General features: G+C 42.1%; 1 protein-coding gene across 1 annotated transcript; it reads left to right on the top strand.

Moving 5' to 3' along the window:
- Positions 1-3,540: 3,540 nt before the first annotated feature.
- Positions 3,541-11,274, top strand: LOC141606358 (ATP-citrate synthase beta chain protein 1). The gene is made up of 17 exons (XM_074425449.1): positions 3,541-3,729; positions 4,867-4,985; positions 6,024-6,126; positions 6,269-6,334; positions 6,411-6,534; positions 6,689-6,823; positions 6,951-7,011; positions 7,087-7,163; positions 7,667-7,822; positions 7,921-8,049; positions 8,444-8,576; positions 8,727-8,854; positions 8,937-9,042; positions 9,471-9,547; positions 9,636-9,706; positions 10,423-10,707; positions 10,927-11,274. The coding sequence occupies exons 2-17, from the start codon at positions 4,886-4,888 to the stop codon at positions 11,000-11,002; spliced, it is 1,827 nt and encodes a 608-aa protein (XP_074281550.1). The 5' UTR covers positions 3,541-3,729; positions 4,867-4,885; the 3' UTR covers positions 11,003-11,274.
- Positions 11,275-18,713: the final 7,439 nt, after the last annotated feature.

Genomic DNA, 18,713 nt, shown 5'->3' with positions numbered 1-18,713 from the left:
GACTCGGGCTTCTTCTCCAACTCTGCTGAGTCGGACTCCTCAGCTTCTTCGGGGTGAGCCTCGTTCGTGTGGCGGGGACGCTGTCCTCCCCCGAGTGCGGGAAGGACTTAGGTCTACCGCGCCCACTTTGGGCTCCCGGCGTCTTGACCTGGGTCGGCTTCTCCTAGTGCTCCGTTCAAATTTCTCGGAGTCATATTTTGGGCCCTGGTCTCCCGGACGATTTCCGCCGCTCTTGTCGACGTGACGTGTGTGAGCGGGCGTATTACTAATTAGGTCTAGGAGCATCTTGACCTTGCTACGTCAACCACATGTCCCATGATGGTGACTTTGGTTGTTGGCGGCGCGTGTCGGGTATTGATGGCATCCGAACTCCGGTTGGATTACACCGCCGGTGGAGGGCCGTACGACTCCAGAATTGTTGAAAGTATCATCTTGGTAAAATGCGGTTTCGTCGGTTACGACTGCATCTTGTTGTTTCGACATTTTCTTAGCTTTTTGGGTGGGTTTTTGTTTTGTGTTTTTTTTTGTTTGGGAATAAATGTGACTAGCTTCTAGTGTCTTTCCCCACAGACGGCGCCAATTGTTCCGGGTATAATTCCAGAGCAAGTATCGTTACCACCCGTGGCTTGTAGAATAATGTCTTGGGTTAGACCCTCCGTGCTTCTATCGTCTCCCTCGGCCTCCCCTGCAACAATGAACGAACTGAGGGCTTGGCTTTGTGCCAAGCGTACCCACTCCGACGCCCAAGTCAGTGAACTTAGAGGTATAAGTTGTATGCTAATTGGCTAGGAATGTATTGTAGAGAGATAAGAGAGATGTTACCAGATGAATAGTGTATTTAGGTTTAGTTGTCAGATCCTTTCCTCAAAGAAGGTTGAGGAGTATTTATAGGCTTTCACCTTTTGTCACGTGGTGGCCAAGTGGCCAAGTGGCTTATCGGTGGAAAGACGTTCTACCCTCGGCCGATGAACCTGGCAGGACGGAGAGGGTCTTGGATATGAGTACGCGGGTATGTGTCCCTTTGGTGGTTGCCTGGCCGAGACCCAAGAGACAGGCCGATGGGATGCATCGGCTAGACAGTCTAAGTCGTTGACCTGCTGTGGATATCTTTGACCTTGCTCAGTGTGTTGACTTTGGTCAGCGGTGCAGAATATGCCCCATCAATAATCATAACTTTACCAAATAGGAGTATATGCTAAGAAAGTCAATATCATAACTTTACCAAATATATGCTAAGAAAGTCATGAATTTCAATTATTCAATTTGAGTTGTATTGCTACCCATTTATTGTAAATGGACGATTGGACGTGACCAAAATCTTTGAGAACTTCAATCATCTCTTTAGATCATGCAAATTTATAACACGGTAGGTCTCTTTAGATCATACAAATTTATAATACGGTAGATAATAAATCTGTACGTACGAACGTTGTATAAGAGAATTTGTATTGTGTATAGAGGAATCTGCAAAATATTGAAATTTTGCATCTTAAATGTCTAAAAATGAATATGTGTAAAACTACCTACCTTTTTTTCTTAGTGTCAAATGAATCACGAATTACAATATCGAGGATGGGGTGATTCGAAATTGACTTTAGACCTCACAAACTTGTCAATCGGGCCAGTCTCGGCGGGTCGGGTCAATTTGAGGTTTGAAAAGATTCGGGTTAGATCCGATCGGGTTAGCTTAGTTCGGGGTCGAGAAATTTTCGGGTTTATTATTATTATTGTCAAGTTTTATATGGATAATGGATAGTTTGCGACAATATATAACCTTTCGGGTCAGGTCATATTGGTATTGGTTGATTCGTGTTATGGGTCATGCTCCGATCCTCACTTCGGCTGTCAGGTCGAATACGGGTTGGTTTATTCGGAACGGGTCATTCGAGCGGGATCAAAGTTACCATGTCTACTTGAGCTCCTTCCATTAGAGGTGGTCAAACATTCAGAGCGGGCTTGGCTAGGGGGTCATGAATCAGGCCCGGATAGGGGACGAGTGAACACAGGCTGTGTAAATGGACACGAAATCGGCCCATGATGGGGTTGAGGGGCGGGTCCTGGGCGGGCTGAGTGAGATTTACTCGAGTCGAGCCCGACCAAAGTTTTTGACGGGTCGAGTGGGTAAGGTCTTGGGGACTGGATCGATCCGATTGTTTGACCACCCTACCTTCCATCACGCTCGAAACAATAACGTCCATCCCCTATTTACTAAATGAATATGCATTCTCAAAAAATTTCCCTCCAAAAAACATCTTTCTAAATAAGGTAGCTAATAACAATTATCTATACATTAATTAAATAAAATAACTAATAATTACAATAATTTATTTCATTAACTTATTATCTTTTCATTAAAATAAATATTTCATCAAATTATATTTTTTTGACTAAACACTAAACTCTAATATTTTAATAAAAAAATTATATCAGACTATGATTTCGAGAACGCTTTTCTTTTTTTCGTCGAGATATAAATATTTTACCGATTCTATTATTTGAGAATGACTTGATTTATACTATGTAATATAACAAAATTATAAACCGTTTTAATTACTTTCGAGAAAAAAATGATAAAATTTATAAATTGGAATCATTAACTTTGCGGTACAAAAAAATATTATTTACAAAATTACATTTCAACCTGCTACTCAATTCTTTTAATTAATTTTCAGTTTAAACTTTTTTATTTCTCAAAGCAAAATGTAAGGATGAGAAAAATGAACAACTAATAAGATATCACTATTATATATCTAATTTAGTATGAATACAAAAACTTTATAAGCCGTGCATTTAAATATTTAATACACGGGTGTCAGCTGAGTCAAGGTTTGGGGATTAGAGAGGTTCTTCGATGGGCTCTTGATCACAACTATCATCACTTGGAGGTTTCTACGGATTGCCTTTCTCTGGTGGCTCTTCTGGCTGGGCTTGAGAGACCTCACCATCAAGTTGTTGACGTCGTTGAGGATATTCAGGAATTTTTCGTGTTTTTCCATTGCTTAGCTTTTAGTTATATTTCTAGGACCTATAATACTGTTACTCATGGCCTCGCTTGTGAGGCTATGCGTAGTTAGGTACTTCCTCCATTCAACTCCACTCTACCACTTTCTTTTTTCACGTTTGTCAACGCGTGTTTTACGCGCTAAATATCATTAGCTACGTATTTACAAAAATTAAAAAAGTTAGATATTTTTAATGTACTCGTAAAGATGAATCAAATAAGATCCTACTTGAATATATTTCCAGTTACGTATCGAGAGAAAATCGAAATTGAATACACAATTGTGAATAGTGTACAAGAGTGAAATAGGTAGAGTGGAGTTGAATGGAGGAAGTATATCTTTCTTTACGGCTGCCAAAAAAAAAATAAAAAAAATTTAATACACATGGTCTAACCTAATTAAGTAATACAAAAATAAAAAATTCTATAAATACCGCGCATTGCGGTATTCATTGCGCGGGATCTAAACTAGTTATTATAATTTCGGTACCTCCGTCTTAACCATGGTTAAAATTTATGGGATAACTAATTAACCATTCAATAACGATCCCTGTTAAAAAGACAGCCAATCTTTGGGTTTGTCACCAAACAGGGGAGTGCAACAACATACAACTCAACTACCCCTCTCTCCCTTCTTCTACCTATAAAGCTTCTCCACCATTCCTAAATTCCTGCATCTAATTCTTCATTTCTCCCTCTACTTTTCAATACCTTCTCTTTTTCTAGAGGTTAGATTTCTCTATATTTTTATTCTTAATAATTTATAAACAACAAAATGAAAAAGGAATGATCTTTATATGTAGCCGTTAGTTTATGATCAAATTGCAATTAAATTGATGTCAGATCTATGATTTTTTTAATGTATTGATTAATTGGATTAGTTTAATTTGGTGGGTTTTTGTTTAATTTTGTTGGGTAGTTCAATAATTGTGAAATTAAGGTAGTTGAAGATCTGTTGAACTACATTGCTTTGTTTTCGGGTTTTGAGTAGTTGGTTCATTCCCTTTTGATTTATTGATCTAACCCATTTTCATTTTTATGTGTTTATTTGATTTTAGACGTGATCGTATTTTGATACATTTTTGTGGGTATGTTTTTTATGATCATGATCATATAGTATAGTACTCCCTCCGTCCTGGTCAATAGTTATCGTTGTTTGAAATAGGCGTGTAGTTTACCAATGTCATGGATTCATGTCATTAGAGATTGAGACTGCGGGAGTATAATACTCTCTTCCCTCCGTCCTGGTCGATAGTAATCGTTGTTTAAAATTAACTATTGACTGAGGGAGTGTAGTTTGCCAATGTCATGGATTCATGTCTTTAGAGACGAAAGTTTTGAGCTAGTTATGTAATCCGATCCAGTTGTTGTATTAGTTCTTCATCTAATATGTGAAGAACATCAATAGGATTTGATTTTAGGGAAGCTATTGTGAAAGTAGAATCCTGGGTACTATTGAAGGTGTAGAAGTGGTAGACATTGTTGTGATCTATATTTTGAAATGGCTGCATTATCGTAAACGATACAATAAGGTTAAGTGCACATTGTTCAAGATAGTCGAGAGCGAGCATTTTTTTTTCCGAATAAATGATCTCTCTTTGACATTACAAAATAGAAGGGGAATTTGTGTGGGGTATATGGATCAATAGAGTCTTATAGACGACCAATAAATATTCTTAATCTCGCTATGGTCTAAGAAGTGTATGTATTGTATTGACATTTAGTTTCTATTCTATGCTCCATAAGTATCTTTGTCCTTTTGCTGTCTTTTTTACGTTATTTGTGTATGTTTAAGCTTAAATACTACTCGTACTACATAGTAGGGAGTGTGGACTATAGTGCTAATGAAGCTGTTTATTATATAGGTCTGGTCGAGATTACATCATGGCTACCGGGCAGCTGTTCTCTAAGACTACTCAAGCATTGTTTTATAATTACAAACAACTCCCCATCCAGCGGATGCTTGATTTTGATTTCCTATGTGGTATGTATTCTTGACATTTATTAATTCTAAATATATCACTCCTACAAATCATCAAGTGTCAATATGACATGGAACAACAGTCAGGCGTCTCAAAGTTACGTACTCATCAGGTTATGTTTGTTCAAAATTCTCCTTACAAAAAAACAAAACAAAAAAAACAAAAAAAGTAAGAACAAGTTGAGGCATGGGAGTAAAACACCGACACTTACCCTTTATTTGGATACTCATTGAGATGAGAAAGGGCTGGGAGGGGGATGGAGCGGAGGGAAAGGGAGGACGTAATAAAATTATGTTGGTTGTTTCCAGTATTTCCTATATAGAAGGCTTTTAATTTGGCGTGTAGGAGGGAAAATAGATCCTCCCATTTCTCTCCCTTTCAAATTTCTCCATGGAAAGGAAGAGTTCTAATCCACGGGAAAAAGAGAGAGAGAAAACGAAACTAACGTGGTATAAATGAAAAATAAAAGAAGAAAGAGAAAGTTTGTTCTCTTCCTGACCTCAGCGGTCTGAAGTTGCACCTAGAAAATATGAAAGAGAGACTACACAGGGAAGGTGAATCAAGGGAGACCTTTTATGTTTGTGCTATTCGGTATTTATTTGGTCGTTATTTTCCAATAATATATGCGTCTTCATTTAACTAGGAATGCAAATGAATATGGACACGAGTACATGTGGAACAATTTTTTTTAACAGATAATTGCCAAATTATCAACTTACATTTGTCAAATAAAGAAATATGTCAAGTTTTTACCAAAATCATTGAATAAGTTTATGCTCTTTTGAGAGGTGTCACATCAGTCTCTATATTCTAGAAGGGAGGTTAAGGGCTTAAGGCACTTGTTTGGCTGTATTCTTGTCGTGCTTAGATTTCTAATTCTAACGTTGATACACTTAATGCTATCCAACGACATGCTTGTTGTTTATGACTATGTTGGTAGCATTACTCTTCTGAATGGTTTCTTGTTTCCTTCAGTTTCTTACTGCGATGCTGAGATTTAGCTGTTCGTGTTCTAATATGTGTTGATTTCCCATTTACAGGAAGAGAAACACCATCAGTTGCTGGAATCATTAATCCTGGTTCCGAGGGATTCCAAAAATTGTTCTTTGGCCAGGAAGAAATTGCTATTCCAGTTCATTCTACGTATGTATTGATATCTCTCTAAGGAGTCTATACTCCTAGGTCTTGTACTGTTAGCATATTCAAGACAGTTAGTGTTTTGTTTTCTCGGAATCATTGAGGTATTCTTATTAACAAATTTGGGATTTCTTCTCTTTTTTGGCAGCGTTGAAGCAGCCTCTGCTGCCCATCCGACAGCTGATGTCTTTATCAACTTTGCTTCATATAGAAGGTTAATGTCCTTATCTTCTGTCACAAAACAATCATTTAAGTTACTGTATTTATATTAACTTCGTCTAGAAATGCAGTGCGGCTGCTTCTTCCATGACGGCTTTAAAGCAGCCAACAATTCGAGTGGTTGCTATTATTGCCGAGGGTGTTCCAGAGTCGGACACCAAACAGTTAATTGCTTTTGCAAGAGCAAACAACAAGGTAAATGGTGATTTCTTTCTTTCTTCCTTCCTTCCTTCCTTTCTTTCTTCCTTCCTTTCTTTTATTTATTTCCAGAAAGTTATATTTCAATTTATTCCATTACTCTGCTTCAAATTTGGCCACTGAGACATCTCCTTTTGAATTTTGACTTTAGGTCGTCATTGGTCCTGCCACTGTTGGAGGTATCCAAGCTGGAGCTTTCAAGATTGGTGACACTGCTGGAACAATTGACAACATTATTCAGTGCAAGCTATACAGGCCCGGATCTGTTGGTTTTGTTTCTAAATCTGTAGGTGCCTTTGAGTGATAGCATTTGTGTAAATGCTTAATTTGCTTTTTATGATCTCTCCAACATTTTTATTCAGGTGAAATGTAAACATAAAATAATTGTTGTGATCACTTCCATCTCGTTTCAGGGTGGCATGTCTAATGAATTGTACAGTTCAATTGCTCGTGTCACTGATGGAATCTATGAAGGTACTTTATTCTATTGCCTTATTGTCTATTACTCTCGATACTGTTTCATTTTTCTGATTTTCTGCAACTTTTTAGGAATTGCCATTGGAGGAGACGTCTTTCCTGGATCAACTCTCTCAGATCATGTGTTGAGGTTCAACAGTATCCCACAGGTACCTAATTCTCTTGCATAACCTTTTTGCACATAAAGACTTGCACCTGGCAGATGATTCTTTGTTTTGTTTGATGCTATATGTAAGAATGTAACTGCCTAGTATGATGCAGATTCATTTGTATTTATACAACATTCTTGTTTCGATTGCTCTTGGTAGTTTTATGTTCTTCTTGATTGCCATCTAACGAACGACTCTTGCTAAACTTAAGCATATACTATGAACATCTTCCTTGATTCCTTGAAACTTTCATTGAATGAGCTCTTTGTACTTGGTGCTTTCTGCTATCAATTTCTTTTGATTCTTGTTAAATTGCTCCTATTAACTTTGAACCCGCACGTGAGTGTACCACATTGATGAAAAGGATGTATTGATCACTTTATAAATTAAGGAATTGCACCTTTTTTTACCAATTGGATTCTCTCCTTAGGGTGTGGTCCCATGTCCTTTATAATTTTATATGAATTTTGCACTTCTAATGTAATAATTAAAATACCTTCCAGGTCAAGATGATTGTCGTACTGGGGGAACTGGGTGGACGAGATGAATACTCTCTTGTTGAAGCCATGAAGCAAGGCAAAATTAATAAACCTGTCGTGGCTTGGGTCAGTGGTACCTGTGCAACGCTCTTTAAATCAGAAGTACAATTTGGTCATGCTGTAAGTTCCTGCATGGCAGTAATGCTTATTTTTATGAGGCTTCAGAGAAGCAAGAAACATATCTTAGCATCTTCTGTTTTTTTCTCTCTTCGAATTAGGGTGCGAAAAGTGGTGGTGAAATGGAGTCTGCCCAAGCAAAAAATCAAGCCTTGAGGGATGCTGGAGCTGTTGTTCCGGACTCATATGAAGCATTTGAAGGTGCTATCAAGCTGGCATTTGACAAATTGGTAAGGCTCACATCATTATATGTCCCTTCATTCGCTCCCTCCCGCTCTGGTGCCTTGGGGAATCTCGTAGTCCTTTGCTATTACCCATTTACTCCCCAAGTCCCCAACGTCTCCTTTATATTATCCCTGACCCTGTTTGACTTTAGTGGTCAAACAATGCCTACTTTAATTGAGTTACAAGTTGCAATACTACTGTATTCACAATTTTAATGACTATAATATGAAAATAATACTTTTGATAAATCAAACATGCCAAAATTTACACTGTATCTCTACATATTTTTGGAGAAATTAATGAAGGAAGTTGTCATCTGTTGACCACCAAAGTCAAATGGGGACGATAAATTCGGATGGACTTGGTATTTTTTTAATGAATCTGCTGATGTTTTGGTAGCGTGAAGAGGGGAACATTAGTCCAGTTAAAGAATTCACACCTCCGCAAATACCCGAGGATCTTAGTTCAGCAATCAAGAGTGGAAAAGTTCGTGCTCCAACTCATATCATCTCAACTATCTCGGATGACAGAGGTCTGTGATTCGTTCTGCTAACATTTTTACTTAGTATGGACATATATAATGTTTGTCATTGTCGAACCTCAGTTAATGTTTGTAATTGTCAGTGTCAAACCTCAGTTAATGAGGAGTTTACTTACAATGCTATATTGGTCTCCGTTTCAGGTGAGGAACCATGCTACGCTGGGGTTCCAATGTCTTCCATTGTTGAGCAAGGGTTGGGTGTTGGTGATGTTATTTCTCTGTTGTGGTTCAAGCGCAGCCTTCCTCGTTACTGTACACAGTTCATTGAGGTATGATATTTCCTTTCTGAACTCTGTCTCGTGTTTGCAAAGAGTCTTAGGTTTCTCAAAGGGATGTTTCTTTTTGTATCAGATTTGTGTCATGTTGTGTGCTGACCATGGTCCATGCGTATCTGGTGCTCATAATACAATTGTAACTGCAAGAGCTGGAAAAGATCTCGTCTCCAGTCTGGTTTCAGGTAAATTATCTTCCTTGCACATGATGATTTTGTGGCACCAATTACCATCTTATGACGATGGAATTACAATCACATGGAATGGAGCCAGTCAATCAATCCTCTAGTTGTCCATAATGGAACAGGCGCGAACTACTTTGCCGAGGTTCCTTATTTCCGAACCTTCCAACCTGTTTCCAAACCAAATTAAAAACCAACTCATGCAACATTTGATAAGCGGATAGGAGGGGGAGAGAGTGGCATAAGCCGTACCAGAAATCCGAAAGTTGCTAAATTATCACAAAATAGTTGTCGGGGATTTTAAGAAATTTGTCTGTTACCCCACCAGATATCTGAAATTATCTATCCTTGCTCCACCTTTGATTATCTAAGCAAAAGACGGTACAGACCTTGTGTACCCTTCAATGCTGACTGTATAATTCTTCTACCAGGTTTGCTTACAATCGGTCCTCGATTTGGTGGTGCCATTGACGATGCTGCTCGTTACTTCAAGGAAGCATATGACAAGGTATTCACGGGCACTAGTGACACTTAAAAGCTAGAAAGCTTTTTCATGTTTAACGTCTGATATAAGATCATTTCTTGTTCTCTGGCAGAATTTGACGGCATATGAGTTTGTAGAGAGCATGAAGAAAAAGGGTATTCGTGTGCCAGGCATTGGACACAGGTAGGCTTTTTGGCTTTGAATGCTCTCCTCCTTCAACCTCAAATGTTTATGACCACGTTAAATGCTCAAAATTTCCTTTTAAGTATAGATCATTTTCATCATTAATAGCTACGCGTATATGTAGTTCTACCTCCATCTTCATCTCATCATTTGACTTTGATGGTCAACCTATATCGACTTTGATCATCAATTTCTTCAAATATATGTCAATACAACATTATTCCAATGCCTCAATGACTCCCGCAAATTGTGGGGTAACGGGTGGTCGGATGTATGTAGCCTTACCCTTGTGTTAGCAACACAAAGAGTCTGTTCCCGAATGACCCGAGATGAAAATTGCATCAAGAACTGCATCAAAGGACCGGTACTTGACAAGAGAAAAAAAAAGTAGCCACTGTAGTGAGCCATTTTGATTTATTCCATCATAATTTACAAACAAAGAGTAATGAGCGTTTGGCTCCATTGGAAATATGGAAATTCCAAATATATGTCAATATTTAACGCAAAATTTGTCACCCTTGATTCATCAAACTCTTAAATTCATATTGTTTTTTTATAAGGCTGTAACAATCGTATATCGTGAGAAATGTCGATCAAAGTTGCCATCGTTTGACCATCAAAGTTGGTGGAGAGTGTGAAGACATAATAGATGGGATGGAGGGAGTAGTTATATGTTTCTAGTATCTTAGGATTCTTATTTTCGTTATTTGGAACAGGATCAAGAGAGGAGACAACAGAGACAAGAGAGTAGAACTCCTACAGAAATTCGGCCGCACTCATTTTCCCTCAGTCAAATACATGGAGTATGCTGTAGAAGTTGAGACCTACACTCTGTCCAAGGCAAACAACTTGGTTCTTAATGTAGATGGCGCTATTGGGTCTCTCTTCTTAGATCTCTTATCCGGCAGTGGAATGTTCACAAAGCAAGAGATTGACGAGATTGTTGGAATCGGTTATCTCAATGGGCTTTTCGTATTAGCACGTTCTATTGGTTTGATCGGGTAAGTTCACTTGGGCAGTTTATCAATTCTTGCTATGAGATTGTTGCTTGTTTAGCTGCCATGAACATGACCTAATGCCTTAATGAGTCTTCGGGACAAACTTGTATAGCATTATATGCTAAATGGATGTCGTTTGCAATCCTTAAGCAAACTGAAGGCGATCTAATTAGCTCAGGGCATGTCCCGACAATACTTATTATGGCTTTGATGGAATTTCAGGCACACATTTGACCAGAAGAGGTTGAAGCAGCCACTGTACCGCCACCCATGGGAAGATGTTCTATACACCAAGTAAAATGGTTCCTTATGGCAGGCAAGTTGAATGTCAACCTACTTTCTCTAAGCATTTTTTTCATAATACCGTCTCCCTTCTCCATAATATCAGATCATTAGGAGTTTTCGCAGTTTCCGGAGACTATGGAAATGTAATGATATACGCTTTTTCAGATCAGTCCATTTTTCTGGGTTAGTGTTGTATGTACTGATTATTCTGTGATTCCAAACTCACTTTGTAAGCCTTGCGCCATTCTTAGGCTGTATACCAATTTGCAGCTCATTGTTTGATCATTCTCTGAACTTGACGAAGATTATAATCTTCGTTTTATGTGGGTTAAATTTTACTCTCTCGGAATTTCGACTCGTTCTCTTGATTTATTATCCCTCTATTCCGATTGGTGAAGTAATTTGTGGTTAATGCATCGACTGCGAATCCTAACCAGACTTGACCAAAACTAATTAAGGCCAAAAAGAAGTTTTAAACCTACTTCGATAGGTGAAGTAATTTGTTATCCGGCATATTTCTCAACTTTTATTTTCTTAGACGCATTACTACCTTCTTTATTTTGTATGCCAAAATGTAGGTGAACATTCTAAGAGACCGTCTATTTGTGCCACAATAAGGCTCACAGCTCATAAGGCTCGTTATTATGTGAGGGGGAATGATGAGACCGATGAATTCTATAGTGAGATAAGAGGGTGCGTTTTGTGAATTTGAAACGATTAATGATATTCTGCATTTATAAAAAAGAAATGGAGATACGTTCTCTCTTAATGGATGTCTGGGCCAGTCTGGCTGATAGGGATGGAAGTGGAACGGCACGTCATGGGGCTGCGTGCACCGTGCCAAGGCCAATGTTCCAATAAGAAGTCTGTGCCTAGGCCCAGGATGTCATGGCACGACACGACCCACGCGGCACACCGCACACGCCCAAAATCCAAAAACAAAAGGCAAATGTGGGCCGTCACTGCACAAGTGGGTTGCAATATGGCATGCCCAAAATTAATGAAGAAAGTCATAAATCAAAACCGGGCTGCAATTTGGCACACCCCAAGGCACGACTAGGGATGTTCATTGGTTCGGGATCAGATTCAACCGGATCAAATTCTCTGAATCGAAGACCAACTAAGGGTTTGCTTGGATTGAGGGTAATAGGAGGGGAATAAATAGGGGAGTAATATGTGAGGTGTATTTCCCATGTTTGGTATGCGGGTAATTATTCACCTCATGGAATTATTACCCTTGTAAAAGGGTAATACATTACCCACCCTCCCCCTGGGTAATGATTAAGGGAGTAAAAGATCTACTCAGTAATCATTACTCTTATGCCAAACATATCATCAAGGAACTCATTACCCACTAATTAATTTCTCCAGTAATTATCGCCCAATAAAACTTACCCCCTTAATAATTCAATGGATTCCAGGCAAGCCCTAAGGGTTAAAAGGTGGACCGGGGATCGGACCATATTAATATTAGTCCGATCCGATCTGGACCAAAAAAATGCATGGACCAGACCAAATGGACCCAAATATAATTGTCATAGATATGGTGTAATATATAAAATTGGAATTCAAGAAGCTTGTAATGATCAAAACACAAATTCTCATTATAGACGGATACTATCCGTCTATAGTTATAGACGAATAGTGTGCCTCTCACAAATGAAAGTGGGTAGTGCAAGTGGGTGAGAAATAAGCAACATCATCTTCTTACGAGCTAAACAAAATAAGCAACATCATCTTCTTAGTAGATTTAAGTACATAATTACACATCGTTTGATACGGATAAATAAAATAGACAATAAAATCAATAATGTTACAATTTTAAAGATTATTTTGTTGTATAAGTTTGGTCCATGGTCCAATCGTTGATCGGACCAAAGACCAAAGTAAAGTAAAAAGGTGGACCGTGAACCGGCTCAAATAAAATACGTTCCGGTTTGGCCCGGATCAAATGGTCCAGTCCGGTCTGTCTTTGGTTCGGATCACTGAGTGAACACCCCTAGGCGCGATGGTGGCCCTTATACGATACATCTTGGTCCACCGTATCCTCATAATTGGGCCGTGCCAAGCACAGGAAACTCTGACATTGGACATGTACGACACGACACATACAACCCCCTACGTGGTCGTGTCGTGCCTTTTTTTATTTAAGCTACGGTTGGTAGGGATGGCAATGGGTCGGGTTGGATCGGTTTTTGCTAGATCCAAATCCGATCCACTTACTTATTGGATCACAGATCCATATCCATACCCGATCCATATCCAAAATTTTAAAATCCATACCCGATCCATTATACTTTTTTCAAACCCATACCCGCTCCAAATCCATACCCGATCCACTACATAATCCAAAACCCAATACGAAACTTGATTTGACTACATACAAATTTAATTTTATATAAGAAAATTTAAATTTTAAGGTTAGTAAAGCCTAAATTTTCAATAATATCCACTTGGATCGGGTTCGGGTATGAATGGATCGGGTTTGGATTTGGTTCGGGTTTTTCAATAGTGGATATGGATATGGGTTTTTAAATAGTGGATCGGGAATGGGTTTTTAAAGAGTGGGTTTGGATCGAATTTTTTCCTTCGGTTCGATTCGGGTTCGGTTCGGTTTGGGTCATAATTGCCATCCCTAACGGTTGGCTCATACGAGGCACGGCCCACTTTCATCACTAGTGGTTGAGATCGAATTCATTCTGTAACTCTGATTATTGAATGTATCACAACAAAACAACCCGATTTTGCTGAGGATACTAACATCCATTGAAGAATTCAAACTTGAAAAATATATAAAAAAAAAAGAGTTCGGTGATGTAATCAATTACCTATTACTCGTACCTAAATAATGGAGTAATAATTCAAGTGTTCAACAAGACTGTCAATGTACGTAAATCCCTTAATTAGGGTTTGTATATCATTAGCAATCAATCAATACTATATATTAAATCCAGAAACCAAGGGACATCCATGTAATTAAAGAAAGTTATACAAATTAATTATATTATATAGTTTTAAATCACTAGCACCGTGTGATGGACCCGATTAAGGGATCTCAATGCAAATATTATATAGTTTGGGTTAAAATTAAATTATACAGAAGCTTGGTAATTTTCCTAAACATTTGTAAGTGTCCCGGGTGTAATTCCAGAGCAGTTATTTGTTACCACCCATGCTTGTAGAATGACGTCCTTGGTTGAATTCTCCTCGCGGTCTCCTGAAACGATGAACAAACTGAGGGCTCGGCTTTGGACCGAACGAACTCACTCCGACGCTCAAGTCAGTAAACTTAGAGGGATAAGTTGTTACTTGGCGAAGTATATATTGTAGAGAGATAAGGAAGATATTACCAGATGAATAGTGATTCTTAGGTTAAATTGTGGATCCTTTCCTCAATGAGAGTTGAGGAGTATTTATAGACTTTCACCTTTTGTCACGTAGTGGCCAAGTGGCCAAGTGGCTAACAGGTGGAAAGACTCATCTACCCTCGGCCGGGGGACCCATGGCAGGCCGGCGGGCCCTGTTGACTCCATGCCGAGGGGTCTTGGATATGAGTTCGCGGATGTGTGCCCCGACTGGCTAGTTGCCCCGGCCGGGACCCAAGAGACAGGCCGACAGGGTGCGTCGGTTAGGCTGTCTAAGTCGTTGACTTGCTGTGGATATCTTTGACCTTGCTCAATATGTTGACTTGGTCGCCGGGTGCAGAATATGCCCCATCAATTTGCCCCCAGCGTAGTCTATGCCGTGGTATGGGCTCCGATGTATGTTGAGCGTATATTCTGCGCAAGTTTTTGAAAATTTTTCTGCCCCCAGGTTTTGCTTAGGCCGTACCATATCCCCCCTCCACATGGATGTGCAATGGACATCAGATGTGGAAAAGAAAGTGGTGCTGGCCGAGACCGAGGTTGTGAGTGCCGTGTGCTTTTGATTGCCCCGGTAGGTCTTGACAAGCTTGGTTGATCATGTGGCCGTACGGAGAACAGATACTTAGGAATTTGTTGAGGAAGATGAATAGGCAGAGAGATATGAAGGGGCGTGTTGAAGACGCTTGGTTATTGTTGCATTGATTGACGTTCAATTGTTGCAACGATTGACATTCCGTGGTTGCATGTCCGACACGTGTCGCTCGCCGATTGGTCGACGTTTCACGGGTCGTGCCCCGATTGGTCCTTCTTCATGGGCTTTCCCTATAAATAGGGCAGTTAGTCCCTGAAATTGGCCACCAATTTCATTTTCTCAAAAATTTTCTTCTTTCTAGCCCTCTTTGTCGAAACTCCTCTCTAGCTTTCTTAATTGTTACTCCGGCGTAGCTTTTTTTCTTCAAGGTAAACAAACAAATTTTTAACTTTTTCATTGTTAAGTTTTCGTTGTGAATCATGTCTTCTCCGATGCGTCGGTCCTAGTAACCGTGCGCCGGGGTTCCCCGTCGCGTCTTGATGAAGAGGAGGCTCGGCCGCCGTCCCGCTTAAGGTCCGGGGGTCCTAGGTCTCCTTCTCCCGAAGTTGATCCAGAAGCTTTGGAGGGTTGGGAGGATGATGATGATGTTGATGATGACGGTGATGATGACGGTGATGATGTTGAAAGGGCTCATCCTAATGAGGGGAGGCAGTGCGTTATGGATCACGGCGAACCTTGTAAGGTCCGCCCGACCGTGCCTCTGGACCCATAAGTTCGCAGTTGTTCCGCGAAACATTTTTCGAGGGCCATTTCTACTTCGGCAGGGGATACAAAATTGTTATCCCGAGGAGGAGGGTCGGCCGTCTGTTGCCCTCCCGGGTTGCACCGGCGTATACATCGGCACTGGAGTACGGGCTCCGGTTTCCGCTGAATGATTACGTTATGGCCATTATTAGAGCCATGAACGTCGCCGTGGCCCAGCTGCACCCGTTGGCCATTAGAACCATAGTCGGCTTTTTCTGGCTCTGTCTCTTCAAGGGGGAGGTCCCAACGGTTAATTTATTCCGTCGGCTTCACCACCTTCGGCCGTCATTTCCTGGTCGCGTTGGATGGTACAGCGTGCAAATGGAGCCGGGTTACGTCTCCGTTGATAAGCTTTCCTCCTGCAAGGACTGGAAAGATCGGTGGGTGTATGTTGAGGTGCCGGATGACTATCCGCTGCCCCGGTCCTTCCAGCACGAAGTTAATTTGCGGTGCGAGAGTAAGGCGAGCGTGAGAAATGGGTCACCGGAGCAAGCTTAAGATGGACGCAAAGACAAGGTTCCTCTTAATGCGGATGAGAAGTCTGGCGATGAGGCTTTTGAGGCGGACAAGAGTGGGGTGTCGAAAAGATGGATTCCCCCGACGCAGATCATTCTTCAGGATGAGTCGCTCTGCGCCATGTCGCCTCATACCGGCCCTAGCACGGGGTGAGTGGGGTCGGTGTGAGGCCCATCTCTCGCTCTTAATGTTTGTTTCTTGAACTTTGATTTATTTCTTCTACTTAACTCTTGCTTTGTTTCCTTTGCAGACCACTTTGGACCGGACACTGCCTCGAGGATATCCTCCAGGAGAATGGGCCGCACAAGGATAAGACCGTTGCCGATTTGCACCCTAAGGCTCGTCCCGTGATCGCGAACGTCGCCGAATGATCTCATGGATCGGCGAACAAAGGCTTGAATGTGGAGGCGGCCCAGGCGAAGGTTGCTAGTAACATGCCGCGCCGAACGCGGAAAACAAAGTCTTCGGCGGCGACGGCGCCGACATCGATTCCACCTCCCATCCCTTCAGTCCGGAAGGAGACGGTGGTGATCGTTGACATTACCAACGGGGAGGACTCCGATGCGGAGGGGTCTCCCCTTGTCCGTAAAAGGAAAGAGCCTACCCCTGCTGCTGATGCTTCCGCTGCTACTGCTGCCGGCGAGGAAATGCGTCCTCCGAGCAAGAAAGCCAAGCATGGTACAGATCTATCCCGTGGCTCGGATTTAGCTTAGGTTCATTAGGCGTTCTCGATGATAGGCTCTCGGTATGTCCATGTATATTGACACGGATGCTTTAGTTGAATTTTTTGTAGATCAACCGCCGCCGTCTTCATGGTCACCCTTTTGAACGGCGTGCGAGGAGAAAATCGCAGCAAGTGGTCAAGACGCCACCGTTGTCACCTCCTTCCCGAAACCTACCCCCTCCGATTAAGTCGGAGGGCCTAAGTTTGATCAGTTCTCGGGCGAAGTGGGCGATACGGCCGGTGCTCTTATTGTGGAGCAAGAGAAGACCATGGTCAAGCGCCCCACAGCTCGAGCGGCTAAGGCTTGAACTCGACGCGGCGAACAAGGAGGCTAAGAGGGCAAGGCCGAGGTCAAGAGGCGATCCGTCGAGAGAAAACTCGGGAGGACGCTGAAAAGGAGGTCTCTGCCGAGAGAGCCAAGACCGAGGTCGCGGCGGCCGAAGCCGCTAAGTCGCCGGAGGGGCGTGACCTTGTTCGAAGCACGCCGACCTTTACCGTACGCAGAGGGACGAATGGAGGGGCATGTTTCGGGCCCGGGGAAGGTGGTTCGGAACAAGGATTCTATCATCACCCAAAGGGAGGAGGACATTGAGACGCTCCAAACCGTTATCCTCCCTAACATGTGCGCCCAATACTGGGACCTGGCCGAAGAAGCCGCCAGGGAAGTGATTGGGAGCTCTTCCCCTTGATGGTTCCTTTCCGTGGGACAAATTTGACGAGCTGTTTGATGACAAGCTCGAAGCTAAAGAGAAAGCCGCGGAGGAGAAAGCCAAGGAGGAGGTAAGGGTGAAGAAGGAGGAGGAGGTGGCGCGGAGAAGGCGCTCTTCTTGCCGAGAAGACTAGGGCGGCCAAGGAGGAAGCCGAGAGGATGAAGGCAACGAGGCCGCGAGGCTGAGGCTGCCAAGAAAGCTGAGGCTGAGGCTGCCAAGACAGCTTCTGGGTCGCCCATCAAAGATGATGCTGCCAACGCTGCTGATGGTAAGCAGCAACAGGCATAGGTAGACGGGCGGTCGTCACCAGGCTCACCCGGTGTCTCGGATAGCTTCAGCTGTTCGGGAGCCAATTATTAAGCCTTTCCTCCCTGCCATCTTTTGGCGCTTCAAATGATATGTCTGTAACCTTTTACTTTTCTTTTCCTTGTATTTTGTACAACTTTGGTAGGTTGTGTTTTGGCTTATCCCTATGGGGGCGGCCGTCGTCTGTATTCTCCTTACTTGTAACCTGTTATCATTTTTAATAAGAGTTTGCTTATTTTGCCTCTGGCTTGGCCGAGGTCTTTTCTTGTCTTCGTCTGAGTTGTCTTCTTACGTTATTAACTGAGCGCTTCTTTTGTTCTTGCCTTCGGCTTGGCCGAGGCAGCTAGAATGCGTATCTCAACTGCGTTCAACGTCTTTTCTTGAACATGTTAGCGTGTTGGTCGCTTCCTCTTTCACTCTAGGTCTAGCCGAGGCGTCGGATTTGCGCTTCCCAACCGCCGTTGTGAACATGTTAGCGTATCGACCGTTGTGTCCTCTGCCAGGCCTTTGGTGGGCCGAGGCGACTAGAGGTTACGGCGCGACAGCGTATGTCAGCGTGTCGACCGTTGTGTCCCCTGCCAGGCCTTCGGTGGGCCGAGGCGACTAGGGGTTACGGCGCGACAGCGTTCTTTGGCGTATCGACCGTTGTGTCCCCCCGGGGCCTTCGGTGGGCCGAGGCGACTAGAGGTTACGCGCGCGACAACAGATCTTGGTAGTGATCTTAGTGACGTCTACCTCTTGGAGGATCGCCGTGGCGTCTACCTCTT

The sequence above is a fragment of the Silene latifolia genome, chromosome 10 (genome assembly GCF_048544455.1).
Source record: "Silene latifolia isolate original U9 population chromosome 10, ASM4854445v1, whole genome shotgun sequence".
NCBI classification, from domain to species: Eukaryota; Viridiplantae; Streptophyta; class Magnoliopsida; order Caryophyllales; family Caryophyllaceae; genus Silene; species Silene latifolia.
This window is presented reverse-complemented; position numbering and strand designations above follow the sequence as displayed.